The 14,983-nt window shown below is 38.3% G+C and overlaps 2 protein-coding genes across 2 annotated transcripts in view; one reads left to right on the top strand and one right to left on the bottom strand.

Annotated features, from left to right (window-relative positions):
- Window positions 1–14,983, bottom strand: part of LOC118414804 — a 1,072,569-nt gene that overhangs the window by 1,287 nt on the left and 1,056,299 nt on the right. Inside the window, exons 2-3 of the mRNA XM_035819057.1 lie at window positions 2,159–2,313; window positions 1,315–1,481 (exon numbers count right to left, since the gene is read on the bottom strand). Of these exons, the coding sequence (XP_035674950.1) occupies window positions 1,315–1,481; window positions 2,159–2,309 (318 nt within the window). The 5' untranslated portion in view covers window positions 2,310–2,313. The remainder of the gene's footprint in view (window positions 1–1,314; window positions 1,482–2,158; window positions 2,314–14,983) is intronic.
- Window positions 4,000–14,695, top strand: LOC118414833 (protein TEX261-like). The gene is made up of 6 exons (XM_035819097.1): window positions 4,000–4,157; window positions 8,337–8,416; window positions 9,693–9,846; window positions 10,465–10,532; window positions 12,246–12,387; window positions 12,978–14,695. The coding sequence occupies exons 1-6, from the start codon at window positions 4,088–4,090 to the stop codon at window positions 13,091–13,093; spliced, it is 630 nt and encodes a 209-aa protein (XP_035674990.1). The 5' UTR covers window positions 4,000–4,087; the 3' UTR covers window positions 13,094–14,695.

The following is a 14,983-nucleotide window of genomic DNA, read 5'->3' as shown; positions in this document are numbered from 1 at the left end:
TAAACATACTGGATATCATTGTATTACTATTCATGAATAGGCTTAAGGTCAAGTATAAAACTTTTTGACTTTTTCCATTATTAACAAATTCTATTGAAATGTATTTTAGCAGTGTCAGGAAAAAGATTATAATATTTGTGGGATATAGGAGAATTCTTTTCCATAACATATTTGCAAAGACAGTGAAATCAGCATCATCTTTGTTTTGAGATTCTCTTTTAAAAGCACATGTTCTCTGCATCCACAGATACTTGAAGCCTGAATAACATTCTGTTCACTGTTTATTCATGTCTCTGTCCACAATAAAAACCAAAGTTTACATTGTCATTGTTATTCAGGTCCAGACCTGTACCTAAACCTCCCTGTAAAAAATTACTGTTCCTGTTTCTGATTTTACGTTTAGGTACCATATATACACATATCTAATCTGGAAAGAACTTATCTAACAACATCATGGAATGCATCACTCACACCCACTCACTCCTGAAGATACAGACACTAATGTCTAATTGTCTGAAGAACAGTAAAAGTTTTGATAAACTTTCAAGGCTAATCCAACTGGATGCACTTGTACTAGTATTTTTTTTTACCCTTTTCTTAAACAGACACCGTAAATGAACATTAAGTATGATCGATCACTGTTGTTGTTGATATCTGCGGTATTTGACGGCTGATGCCTACCAGGATGTCAGTAGATTGGATTAAAAGTTTATATTTGAATTAGTAGATCAAATTACTGGGTACATGATGATTAATCTTTCTCCAAACACCTGCTTTTTGCCTACCACTACGTCATCGTGACATCATTGCGATCGCTCATATGGAAAAAAGTAATTTCAAACCACAGATACTCGTTATTTGTTGAAAGCACAAGAACAACCAGGCAAAGTACATTAGCAATCAACTTGATGTCACAAAACCCCAGCGAGAAACCTTCAGAAGGGCCATCGCCTACCGCAGACCCACCATCTGGAACAGTCTACCACCGGACATACGCACAGCCCCAACTCTGGCTTCCTTTAAGAGACTCTTAAAAGTTAAAGTAACGGATATGACCAAAATGAACAGACTCGAATCATGCAGCAGCTCTCACTATTATGTATTTTGTACTATGTAAGTTGGGTATACAAACTTATAAGGCCCATGAGGATTTTAAATGATATAAACTGTATCCTTGGCTCCTTGCTATGTCCTTTGTCTGACTCTTGTCTCTTCCCTCATGACCTCAATGAAAAGCGGCCTGTAGGGCGATTTGAGCTTTTATGAATAAACAAAGGATCAAACAAACAAACTTGTAGAGAATGTCCTTCCCACCTTGCATCTGATCTGCACCAGCTTGATGATGGCATCTGTCATGCAGCTGCTACACTTGCCCAGGTGCAGACTCTCCAGGTGCTGGTGGATCATCAGGTGCAGGTGCCGCCTGCCCAGCTGTCTCTTCTGCACCAAGAACTCAATCAGCTCTTGGATCAAATGGGAAGCTATTTGTGATGGGAATACAAAATGTGAAAATATAGCAGTGTCAGTTACAGCCTTGTTTGATATCATAAACAATTGCCTATGCTTAGGGGTTGAATAGCATGAGTGGTAAGGCTAGCTAGGTAAAGTTATGAAATATATCATTGTGATGTGTCTGGTCTGGTGCCCATCTCTGTTTTGTAGTCCTAGAGCCACACACATAGGTCACTACAGCATGGGACTAGTCCACTGGTAGTGTAGTGTGTTTAGCTTCCATACTTTTCTTCTTAGCACTCTTCTTATTAATAGTGGCAGACAGTAGAGTAAGTGAGAATGTGAGAACACAATCCAAAACATGGCTAAGTTTGTATCCCCCACTCATCTCGATTCATTACTTGCGTATGCAAAAGCGCCACCCACATTGGTGACATGTAAAGAAGAGAGACAAAACTTCAATAAGAAGCTCTGACAAAGCTAAAAATGAAAGTTTAAGGCCCCTGAGACGGAAGAAAAACAGTCTGAACATGAACCATGAACTAGTTATAGCTACAATTATTACTCATTTTCACTTTACTGTAAGCTTCTTGCAATTCAGCCCCTGGCTGCAAAGAGTGAGTTAAGTCGGCCCACCCAATAACCCAATAACCAATGTACCAGGGAGTTGTATGTTCTATAGCTAGCATTCAAAACGGTAACTCACGAAGAGTGTCAAACGGCCCGATTATGTACCAGAAGTTATACTGGTCCAGGTAGTTGTGGATATAGTCAGCTGCCCACAGGTTGTCCATGTGGGTGGCAATGCTGACGATACTCAGGTGTTTCAGGGTCGCTGGACTGCTTCGCTGTGGCATGGTGCTGGAGAGCAAGGCTTATAGTTGATGGAAGTGAGGTTTAGGCCATACCAATTTTATTGATTCGTTCACGGATTCGCTCGCTCCTACTTTTTGGAAAAATCAAAACAAACAAAAAATTACCACTGAGCAAATTTTCACCATTAATGAAACCATTCACCAACTTTCTGGTGTAGCAAATTGGCCTTTATATTATGAGCCCCTTAAAATGTGGATATTATTATGGCAGTTATATTTTTCATTCATGAAGAATGGGACAAACATAAAACCGACACTACTTTTGTAATTTTCAACGAACTGGTGTTGTTACTGTACAGTAATACTAATAGTAATAGTGTTTTTGTACTTAAATTTTAAAGCTGAAAACTTTTTATTCTTTTTGTTTTGGATTAGCCCTTATCTTTACCCCAACCATTTTACAATTTTTTTTTTTTGCCCTGTCGCTCCATATTTTTTATGAAAAAATCCGGGAACCAAGGTATTATAACTTTAACCTATAAATTGGACAGGTTCACATGCGATTGCAGGCTAACTTGTCAGTGTTTTGTTAGGCTAACTCCCTTGATAGAATGGCATAATTTGGATCCCTGGATTGATACTTTGGACAGCCAGAAAACATGCAGCTGGTCTGACAACAGGCTCCTCCCTGGCCCCTAGCAATATGCCCCATAAATCGAAATATGGCTACTAGTAAAATTTTGATTGAGCCAGCAGTTAATACAAAGGATGGTGCCCTGAGGCTCTCATCATTAAGCATCACTAACAATTTTATTCCAATAAATTAATTGCAAAGTCAAATGCCAGATTACTCAAAAGTCACCACAGATATTGCTCAGTGTGTTCACAGTATAGTTCTGCCAGGCACTCCATTAATACTTCAATGAAAGAATCAAATAAATAATTGTTTCCAAAAACTTTTGCAATACAGGTCCATTTTCTGTTCACCATTGATGGTCCTGCTAAATTGACACCGGACAAATTTTACCTGCACCACTATGAATTTAGGAAGTATGGATCATACTAAAATTATTCAGAAACCACTGCTATTTTCTCTTCTTCATAGGTGGCAACAGTCAATGTAGCTGATAACATTTATCCATATACACCTACATCATAGAGCATTTATAAAACCCAGTGCATGCTAGGTGCAGGTAGACATTAAAAAATACCCACACAGATCGAATTTTACCTGCACTAACCTGCATATGCAGGTGGTATTCCGACTTTCGAGCCGTCGACGAGGAACTCAGAACTTTAATACTTAGACGTTTGTGAGAGTCAGCTAAACTTACATTTTCAAAGTTGTCTCCTTGTAACGACTGGAAACGTACAGTTCCCTTCTTGCCCTTAAGCTTACTAAAACCTTACCTCAAGTCGGGCAACTCTCTATACTCTACATATTGCACAACACTATGCAATACAACAATCTGAACTTTGTTGTTGAACTTTCCCTGAACCCGGAAGTAAGAAATATGGTTCACAACTGCATGACGGGATGGATGGAATAAACCACTCTCCTACAAGGTAAGCGATTTCGTCAAGAAATTATATTTCCGCAAAAACAGCATTAAAACTTTTCTTATTAATCAAACCCATTCAAAAGATTTCTTAAAAGCTATTAAAAACAAATTGAAGATTTATTTTTCAGCTTCATATTGTATAGATGTTAAATGAACATCCCTCGCTGTAAAGTGGTATGGTTTAGATTAGACGTGTTACACTAGGGGAGTTGGTTGGATATTTTGTTCGGTCGATTTTGTATCAACGTCTGCATCAAAATGTGGTTCATGTGGCTTCTGTCCTTCGTGTCTATGGCCATACAGATGGTCTTCATCACCCTGGCCATCGGTGAGTCTAATTATTCGGGCTGTAGTTTCGCTTAAATGCCACCAGAGTGTTAGAACTTGTTTGGGTGACGTATCGGTTGGGGAGGGGGGCGGCAAAAAAGTGAAAGCTTCGATAGCTAATAATTAGCTATATGCATTTTGCAATTACTTTACTATGAACAGATCTAGAGTTTGATTTGGGATGATGAGTTATGCATTGATGTTTTTAGAAGAATACGTCTTATTGAAAATGACGTACAAACCAAAATTGTAGCATACAAGATATAACGTAAGTTTCTTTGTACAGATGCCATTGCAACCAAACAAACATGTATTTGCTAATGAGCATGCTATGTGAGACATAATTTGTAATTGCAGTTCAGTTAATGAATGTTACAGCTAGCTTGAAGTGAGGTAGTTTATTTTGACACTAGAAATGTCTAGAAGTTTTACTTAGATTGCTGTGTTGTTTGCTGTAACAAAGTGACTTCTAGTATTATTATTTCACTAAAAACATCCTTTTGATTAATACTAGTACTGTGTACAGGGTGCAAACATCCTTTTTTTGAATAGGTGGACCCATGCACGTAAACTAAACAATTACGTCTATTAGCTGAAAGGAAAGCATGTTGACTACACAACGTGAGATACAGTACAGGGCTCGAAATAGTTTTTTTCTGCATACCTGCACTGGTATAGGTAACATTGAAAATTACTTGCACCAGACAAATTTTACCTGCACCGCTCTGAATTTAGGAAGAAAGGATCATACTAAAATCGTTCAGGAACCATTGCTATTTTTTCTTTTATACTCTATCAGCTAATGATATATACACCTACATTATAGGACATTGATATATAGAACCCAGTACATGCACCAGTGCAGGTTAGATGCAGGTAGACCTCAGAAATACCTGCACAGCTCCAATTTTACCTGCACTGACCTGCATATGCAGGTGGTTTTTCGAGCCCTGCAGTACAATGTCAGCAAAAACTGCGTGTAGTTGCAAAAGTTACATATGTACTGCCTCTTTTCTTCAGAGCAAGTTTACCTACAAAAGACATTACAATTTTGAAGACATGTACATGTACTTACAAAGTTAAAACTTGTTAGCAGCACAGGTTCTATTTTGTTCTGAAGTTTGAAGTTAAATTTCTGCTTTCATTGAAGAGGTTCGTTAGACCTAGTCTCGTTTTCTTCTGAGATCAAGACAAGGCCAGTCCATGAACTAGATGCACCATGAAGACATAAAAAATTTGGAAGTTGGAACTATTGTGTAAAAAAAATGAGGTTTTCTTTACATACATGTACCACAAGTATGTAACAAAGGAGCTGAGTGCTTGAAGTTGAAGATGTTTCTTAGCAGTGCCAAGTATGATTGACTACCTTTTCTGAAGATCAAGCTAAAGGTCTCCAGTAGAGCTGTGTATCTAAATACCTGTACCTGTACCATACCTGAAAACCTGTTAAGGTACATGTCCGGACCTAAACATCTGTGTACCTGTACGTGTACGTAAACACACTAAAGCACGTGTGGACACCGTTTTTGAAGGATAAGAAAATCCCAAATCATCAATGACAATTGTGATAATCTTGCAGTTAAAACTTGAGAAAGAAATTGTTTTGAGATTCAAATATGTGATTCCCATACAAAGATGACAATTTATCACTAAAAAAAGACAGTTAGCTAAATGTTTAACTTGAATATACTTTATCAAACTTGTTAAGGTACAGGTAAAACCGTACTAAAGGTCTGAACCTGTACCCAATAAGCCCCTGTACCTGTACCTAAAATCTTTTTAGGTACACAGGTCTATTCTCCAGTATATAGTAATCCACTCCCAGGCCCCAGCCTAACATTAACTAAATTGGCTCAACTCCCTTGGGCGATTCAGAAAGTCAATAAAATCAATTTTCAAGAGGAAGTAGCTATTGCCCACAGCAAATAGACTAAAAGGAATGTTGGCTGCTCCAATGGCTATGTTATTCTTACCACAAAATGAAATGAATGACTTTGTATTGGTTGAAAGTAAGATAAACGTCTGGGAAGAAGAAGTTGTTTTGTCCCTTTTCTTAATATACCTTTTCCATCTAAGACCGCAGTGCTTGTATCTGAAATTCTTAGAATTTTTCAAACTTTTAAGTTACTTGAAATAAGTTAAAATGTATACCATGAAAACTGTATGGTATCACCACTTTTAGTGATGTAAAATGAAAATTTTTCCCATTCGCACTTTACGATTATCGAGTAGTATTGGAATCCTGTCTTTAATGACCACCTGTCCACATACACCAGATTTTGTTACTAGTACTAGTCCCTGGGTGATCCTCTAGGGCAGATCGGATATTACTAGACAATAGCGGTGCGTACCTAAAGCCCGGACTTGGAATTGGACCTAAAAATGTTTAGGTCCAAGTCCAAAAAAAATCTAAATGTCCGGAGCCAAGTCCGGACCTGCAAAAAGCAATCTGTCACTTATAAATAATGAATTCCTTTTTTTTGTTCTAAACCATCTAAAACCTTCCATAGGCAGTGAAATTTGCACTGGAAAAAGACAAAAAACAGTTCGTGTTTACAATGGCTGTCTATCATTTTCATGTATTTTTTCACATTGCATTTCAATTCATGCTAACATGCAATCTTATATGCACCATCCCCCCCCCCTCCCCCTAATAAAAAATGCACATAATACGCAATGATGGGTTCAGGTCCGGACCTGAACCTGAACTGCTGGACCTGAATTCGGACCTGAACCTGAAATTGAGTTTAGGTATGCACCACTACTAGACAATCATATATTTACTCCTAGCATCACTGCTAGTATGGTTTTGTTTCTGTAGAATTATCTGTTACACCTCTAATGGTTACTAGTAGGTAGAGAACTTTTTTTGTAGTGATATTGTTCACATGTAAATTATGGGTGGTTACTGTTACAAAACTGGTTTTTCCACTTGGATTGTCCCGAAAATAGAAGACCTGCAAAAACCATTGGAACTGTTACAGATTTTGAACCAAGAAAAAAAAAGAATGAACACATTATATCGGCAAGCATCCTTACGTTTTGTGACTTTAAGATGCTAGTTCAAGGAAATAAGTAAATAACAAAAACTTTCAACAGTCAAAACATACAGAGGCAACTTACTTAGCATTGTTTACAAGAAGATAGGGAGTTGGATACTACACCAAACAGATTCTGTTGTAGCAAATTAAACCGTTGTTTTGAGTAATACCCATTCACAAGTTTTCACAGACAATTCAGGTCCAGGTTCAGGTCCGGACCTGGACCTGATCCTTTGGACCTGAACCGTATACCTGTACCCGAATTGTCTGTACTAGGGGTGGGTACCGGTACAGAAAGTTCAGGTCCAGTTCAGGTCCAGGCTGGACCTGATTCAGTATGTGAGAACTTGTGAATGGACGAAACTCAAAACAAAGGTCCATTTTGCTACAAAAAATCTGTTTCGTGGAGTACAGTATTCAAATCCTGTACATGTGAGGCTAATTGCCTCTATACGATTGACTACATACAACTTGGTAGAAATGACTATAGACTCTACTCTAGATCTACTTCGATCTCATTATTTTCCTTGATCGGTAAGCCCCGAAACGTGTGAATGCCTGATCATATATAATCTGTTCATTTTCTAATAGGTCCAACATCCGGCCCACCAATTTTTTTCAGGTCCATTTTTTTCTGGATCAGTCCAATAGGAAAAAACGGTTTTGTACTGGTACACTGTAGCGGTATCCACCCCAAGTCTGTACAGGTACCCACCCCTAATCATCTAATCTTCACTATACTCAGGTGAAAATGAGTACCTAGCTTCGGCTAGGGCCGTCCCTCGGATAGGACATTAAATGGAGGTCCCGTGTATGGGGAGAGTCACACCCCATGCATGTTAAAGAACCCCCACACGTGCGATGGTGCGGTGTGAGATGGAGCAAACCCCTCTGGTGATTCACTTCAAATCACCCGGATGGGAGGCCTGGCGCATCCCCGTCTTGTAATTAGCCAGCGAAAGGGTATGTCACCCTGTAAGGGGCGGTATAACCCCGCCGTGTGAAAGCATGTGCGAACATGTGTGTATGGCGGCTTTGAAGAGGTGACCTTTGTCACCTGTATCGCCATACCCTCCATTGTCATCGTATATGGCGAATCCTAATAAAGAAATAATGTGAATAGTACAATAATGTTTCAGCTGCAGGTCTGTACTACCTTGCTGAGCTGGTGGAAGAATACACGGTGCTGACGGCAAAAGTCATCAAAGTCATGATCATGGTGAGTCTCCAGATGAACTGTTACCAGGGCTCGAAATTCATAAAATAAAGTGGTGCACCACATAAAATGAATATCAGTATAACCTAATTGCAAACCTACTAAATTAGTAATTTGATCGGAGCTCTTCAGAAATTGGAAGTACTACATGTACTACAGTCATTTTATTATCTTTCTAACACATAGATGTCAAGAATATAGTGTTTACTTAGTATACCGACATCTTAACATACATAAGCCTATGAAAACATTTGGGTGCACCCTGTGCACCCACTGAAAAAATTGGGTGCACAGTCCCAATTTTGGGTGCACCTGGGTGCACAAAACCCCAGTATTTCGAGCCAGGGTGGTTACTAAAGCCAATTAATTACTACTGTAATAATAGTGTCCTCTTAGTACCAAACTTTCACGGTCTAAGAAAATTTACCACTTTCTCAGAACTAAATGTTCACGGTACAGCAGGTGCGCGTGAAAAGGCTGGCGTTTTATTTGTTAACAATAAGTTCATGTTACAGTCGTCACCGTGAACACCGTGAACATTGAAAAATCAGGAATTCCATGGACTGCTCCCAACCGGTTGATAAACTTAAACAAAGCAATTGTCAATCCATTGGCCTGGATTTTATACTATAAAAATTATATGGCAGAAGTTTAGATACTTAGAGACTTGCTTCTGTACTTGCTGTAAGGCTAAACAGAACCAAATTTGTAAGAATGTACAGAATAATAGGCCATAGGACTTTCCTTCGTAGCAATGTGTACCTATAGCTAGCTTTGTTCATTGAGGAGGTAAAAGGCAGTGAAAGGTGGGGGATTTTGAGGGTTCCACCTTCCAAAACCATGCCTAAGACGCAGTAGATAATAGCCTACTGCTCCTTAGGCTTAAAAAATGCTATGGATACCTTTGCCTTTTCCTTTATAAAATTTTTTTAAAAAGTATGATATTTGTACAGTAATTCAAAATACTGTAAATGCATTTAAGTTCGTGGGGATTTAATTCCGCAGTAGCGGGAAAAAGGACTTTCCGCGATTGCTTTAAGTTTGCGGTAGCACCATAGACTGCAAACTAATACCATAACAGAAAAATGTTCGCAGTGGTTTTAACTTTGCGGTGAAGTGGTCACCGCGAAAAACGTGAACATTGATCCACTGCGAACATTTCTGCATTTACAGTAGTTAGTGGCAATGTATATCACAATGTACAAGTTCAAAGTTGTCATTTAGTCATCGCCATGGCAGTTTTTTTATAACCACCTTTGTTTTTTTCCTTGTTCCCTAGGCTACAACTGGTGTGTTTATCGGGCTGTGGCTGTTTGAAGGCATGCCCTTCACGATGATTGGCTGTGGACTTGTAAGCAACGCCGTCTTCGTTGTGCTACTGGGAACATTCCCTTTCTTCAGTTTCTCTTCGCCAAGTTTCATCCTAGGAGTCGGTAAGACAACAGAAACTATATCTTTTCTTCATTTTCATAAAATTTTAAGTGTTTTTAGTTTGAATGACTTATTTATGGTGGTTTAAACTTAAGATAGCCATACATTTTGATGAATTTCTGAATTTTTGCTGTATTTTTTTTTTTTTACCAACATTGGTTTGTCAATTATGATATTAAAAGACAGAAAACCTAGAATTATGGAAATGTTTGAATTTGGTTTTGAGAGTAAATGAAAGAATGCTGATCTGTGTGATAGCACACATGTTGTATTTAGGATAGTGTTTGATGGTCACACAAAATTGTGTATGCTGCAGCAGCGCCTCCTATGGGAATAACAGAAAACTGCAAGATGCTTGGAAAGAGATTTGTTGTAATAAGGTATCGCAAGAGTCATACAAAATTGCAGTGAAACCATATGCTCCCAAAGAATAATTATTACTTTGCCAGAAGAAATGAGATGTTAAAAAGTAAGACAAAATATCATAGCAATATTTGTACAGTTTGATTGGATACAAACACTTGTTTGCATATCAAAAATAGGCAGATATAGATACTGAAAACAATAGTCTTCGTAACATTTTACATGAAAAAAATTTTCAATTTTTCCCTTTACCCCAGTGCTGGTGGTGGTGAATCATTACTTGGCCTTCAATTACTTTGCGACAGAGTGGCATCCCTTTTCAGAAGTAAGTACCGATGTTCACTTTTCTATATACATCTCCATATCAATTGTCAATAGGGATGGATTCAAAGTTCCACTGGACGAATAAAAGAATAAAAGAAAACTGAAGAGTGGTGGATTTTTTTGTCGCAAGTGCAACTTTCATCTATAGACGACAGTTTGTAGAAAATGTAAGATTGCTAACTCAAGATATAATCTAGATACTGTAGGATCAGCTCTACAATGTAGGTTCTTCTTCATATTATTTTAATGACCTGGACTAGATGACTGTCACTATGGTTACTAGATAAGTAGCAGACACCCTGTGGTGTTTTATTACTGTAAGTGCAGAAATGTTCTCGGTGGATTAATGTTCGCGGTTTTCGAAGTGACCACTTCACCACGAACTTAAAACCATCGCGAACATTTTTCTATCATTGTATTAGACTGCAGTCTATGGTGTTACCGCGAACTTAAATCCACCGCAAAAAGTCCTTTTACCCGCTACCATGAAATTAAATCTTCGCGAACTAAAATGATTTACAGTAAAAGAAAACTGAAACTGAAAAAAACTTAATTTTATGAAAATGTAAGATTGCTAAGGCCTAGGAAAAAAATAAATTGTTTTTCCCGCTTCCCAACCTTTCCTAAAAAAACTGCCAATCCTAGCCTTTTGAGGGTTTAGAATATCCTCATGTCCTCATGCATTTCAGCTTTACTTTGTTATACTGTATTTTATTTGTATCTCCAGACTTTTGGCTGAAGACAAAAAATCCCTACTACTACTACTACTAATTTTTTCAAGGCTGAAACAGGAAACACAACTTTACATAATGTAGCAAGTGGCAGGACAGCACTGTCTACTTTTTTATTTATTTTTTATTTGTTTAAGTAAGAATTAACATAGTTGTACATGTAGTCTTTTAAAGCTATACCATGTGAATGTAAACATTATCAGGGCTCGAAATACTTTTGAAAATTGAAAAATACCTGCACCAGACAAATTTTACCTGCACCACTCTAAATTTAAGAAGAATGGATCATACCAAAACTGGTCGGCATAAAATTGATATTTTTTCTTCTTTTATGCTCTATACACCTTTCTCACGCGGCGGCCATGATAGATCTAAAACGAGTTCAATGTGGCAAACAAAAGGCTGTCCATCATAATTAGCAGTTCGACCAATGGTAGCCTGCCAATTAGGAAATCGACCAATAAGTGAATGGCTGCAAATTCGTTAAAAATTTGCATTATCATGTTGTTATTTTGCATCTCTTAAGGGACTATGGGGTCAGTCTACACTACTCTAAATTGCTACATATTTCGGTGCATAACACTTCAAGTAATATTTATTATTATATCTTGTATCATGAAAATTTGTGTGGTTTGGGGGAAAACTAAATGGGACCTGATTTTAGAAATAAGTTTTGTCTGTTTGCCTCATTGACCTCTTCTTCGATCTATCATGGCCGCCGAGTGAGAAAGGTGTATAGGTGGAAATAGTCCTTGCAGCTAATAACAATCCATATACACCTAAATCATAGGACATTCATGTATAAAACCCAGTACATAGACCAGTGCAGGTTAGGTGCAGGTAGACACCAGAAATACCTGGTGCACAGCTCCAATTTTACATGCACTAACCTGCATATGCAGGTGGTATTTCGAGCCCTGATTATGCTTGAAATGGTACTTTACTACATGTCATATGTTGACATATTCTCTGTACTATGCCAGGTCCTGGGCTATTTCACAGTATGTTTGTGGCTGGTACCGTTCGCCTTCTTCGTGTCCCTGTCAGCATCTGAACTCACCCTCCCCACCGTCAACCAGCAACAACAGGGACAACAGAGCCAGTATCAAACTTTCGACAACAAAGGTGAGAGACAATAGACCAATCCAGGCTGTCCATCACTGTTAGCAGTTCAAGCAATGAAAAAATGGCAGTTAGTAGTTCAACCAATGAGAGAATGGCATTGAGCAGTTTAACCAATGTGAACATGGCATTTAGCAGTTCAACCAATAAGAGTATGGCAGTTAGAAGATCAACCAATGAGAGAATGTCAGTTAGTAGTTCAACCAAGTGATTTAAGAAATAAAAGCTCAAACAATGAGAGAATTCCTAGAAAAAAAACAGTGTGTTTCCAAATACGTCCCTGAAAAAATTAGACTCAAGGATGGGATTGTATCTCTATTTCTTATTATTTTTAGATAGGTATGGTTATGATTTTCAAGCTTAAAATACTTCTTGTGCATGGAAAGAAGTAACAAAGGTTTGAGCCCCTAGCGGGTGGTCGAGAATTGCAGGAGTAGTTTGGTTACAGTTTTTTAGGTCAAGAAGGCGTTGTTGCATGGATGATTTCTGTATGGATATGTAGGTACATTTTTATAGTTTAAGTGTTAATTGACATAGTATAATCATAAATCTGCAAATTGTAATCTATTTTTTTTTCTTTTGTATTATTACAGATGATGTTGTCACCAGTTACTTCACCAAAGGTAGAAGAAGCAAGAGGTCTGGACTCTTGTCTCTCTTTGAGTATGCCAAAGACTCTGTTCTGCCGACTCGAGCAAAGACATTCTAAGACTCTGCAAAAAGAAAGTCGCGTATCTCAAGTGTTTCAAGATTGTAGAAGATGTGGAGTCTTCTTGGCAGCGTGATCTTCGTGGAAAAACACACTTTGTTCTCCAACAAATGATTTTTTATTCCACTTTGATAGCAGCAAATTGTGATGAGTATGGGTGGGTACCAGTACAGAAAATAGGTACAAGTCCTGTTCAGATCCAGAGGGTCAGGTCCAGGTCTAGGAAATGAACCTGGACCTGATTGTCTAAAAACATGGGGTTGGCTTTGACATTTGTCTATTGGGAATGAAAACTTTGGGGTGTACTGAAAGTGGATGTCTCAATTGAGCTGATTGTCATCATGTGGACAAAATCACTGTCGTTAAATCAAGTTTGACCGAAGAAACTTGGTAGAGCTGACTCCTTTTTTTTTTTTTTGCCTGTTGAAACGCTTAAACCTCTGCCGATATGATCGGTTCATTTTCTATTCGGTCCAAAAACTGCTCCACTGATTTTTTCAGGTCTGTTTTGTTCGGACCGTTCAAACAAGAAAAGCGGTTTTGTACCAGTACTGGTACTAACCCCTAGTATTGAGTGAAGCATTGCTTGTTTTGCTGGATTTGAGGGAAACATTTATGTCAGGTTTCTCAACAGAATTTATTCACAGCATAAGGGAATCTTAGTGCTACATTTCAGCAATGTGCTAAGTGAAACAGGCGTTAGCAATTTAGGGGTCTTGAACCTCCTCTAGACCTGAAATGTTTAAATTTATAACCCTCAAAAACACTATAACCTGCATTTTGAGACTGAATTTAGTAAAATAAACTATTCTTTACCTTTGTTGCCAAGCAACGGAAAGGCCCCTATTTGTTGGTTAGAACACAGCGTAAGGGCCCAAATCACAGCATATGGGCCCAAATCACAGCGAAAGGGTCCCAAATCACAGCATAGAGGGAACCTGCATTGTAAAGGCCATGCAAGAACACTATTGAATGTGATAATGCTGTGTACATGTAGCAACAATTGTAAACATAACACTAGGTACAGAGCTCTTTGTATGACAGGTCTGGACCTGTATCTGTACCTGAACATTTTGACAAATATAGAAAAGTAACCTGTGGTCTTTGATGATTGACAGAATCATAACTAAACAGTCAACAGAATGTTTAGGCTTAAGCTATCTCGTGCAGAGAACCTATTTTGGCATGAAGGCTGTATAACAAAGGTGCACTGATTTCAACTCCTGTACAATGTTGTCACTCTGTATTCAGTGTAAGATTTTCTTCTCTGCAGTAGGAACAGCGCATGTTTAGGCACATGGTACAAGTAAGTACATACATGTACTGTAAATGCAGAAATTTTCGCGGTGGCTTTATGTTCTCGGTCGTCGCGTTGCAAATTTACTGCGAACTTAGAACTGCCGCGAACATTTTTCCATGGCAGTAAGACACTACAGTGCATGGTGCTATACCGTGAACTTAAAACCACTGCGAATAGTCCTTTTTTCCCGCTACCGTTGAATTAAATCCCCGCAAACCTAAATGCATGTACAGTACTTGAGTGTAATGGGAACAGAACTGCTTAGTAATGCGTACCTAAACATGATATCACATACAGGTATAGGTAACAGAGGTTAGGTACAGGTTTGGCCGTTAGCAGAACAACTTGGCATCAAGTTAACTGCAGTTTTCAATGAGGACAGAGAGGTATGGACAAAGAATGAAGAGAATGTATGATTTCTCCTTGTATTGTATCTTATGCTGAGAAAATGTGCTTTTGAAAGAGTCTCAAAACAAACATGGTGCTGATTTCAAGGCCAATACAAATGTTTTCAGTGGTAAATTTTGATCTTTGTGGTAGGAATATCTACCTGACTAGGGGTGGGTAAATTCAGGTCCAAAGGATCAGGT

The sequence above is a fragment of the Branchiostoma floridae genome, chromosome 4, assembly GCF_000003815.2.
Source record: "Branchiostoma floridae strain S238N-H82 chromosome 4, Bfl_VNyyK, whole genome shotgun sequence".
Classification (NCBI taxonomy): Eukaryota; Metazoa; Chordata; class Leptocardii; order Amphioxiformes; family Branchiostomatidae; genus Branchiostoma; species Branchiostoma floridae.
This window is presented reverse-complemented; position numbering and strand designations above follow the sequence as displayed.

Coding starts and splice junctions, on each gene's coding strand:
- LOC118414833 (XM_035819097.1), top strand. CDS start 4,088: ATGTGGTTCATGTGGCTTCTGTCCTTCGTGTCTATGGCCATACAGATG. Junction 10,533..12,245: donor AGTGGCATCCCTTTTCAGAA/GTAAGTACCGAT, acceptor GTACTATGCCAG/GTCCTGGGCTATTTCACAGT. Junction 12,388..12,977: donor TCAAACTTTCGACAACAAAG/GTGAGAGACAAT, acceptor GTATTATTACAG/ATGATGTTGTCACCAGTTAC.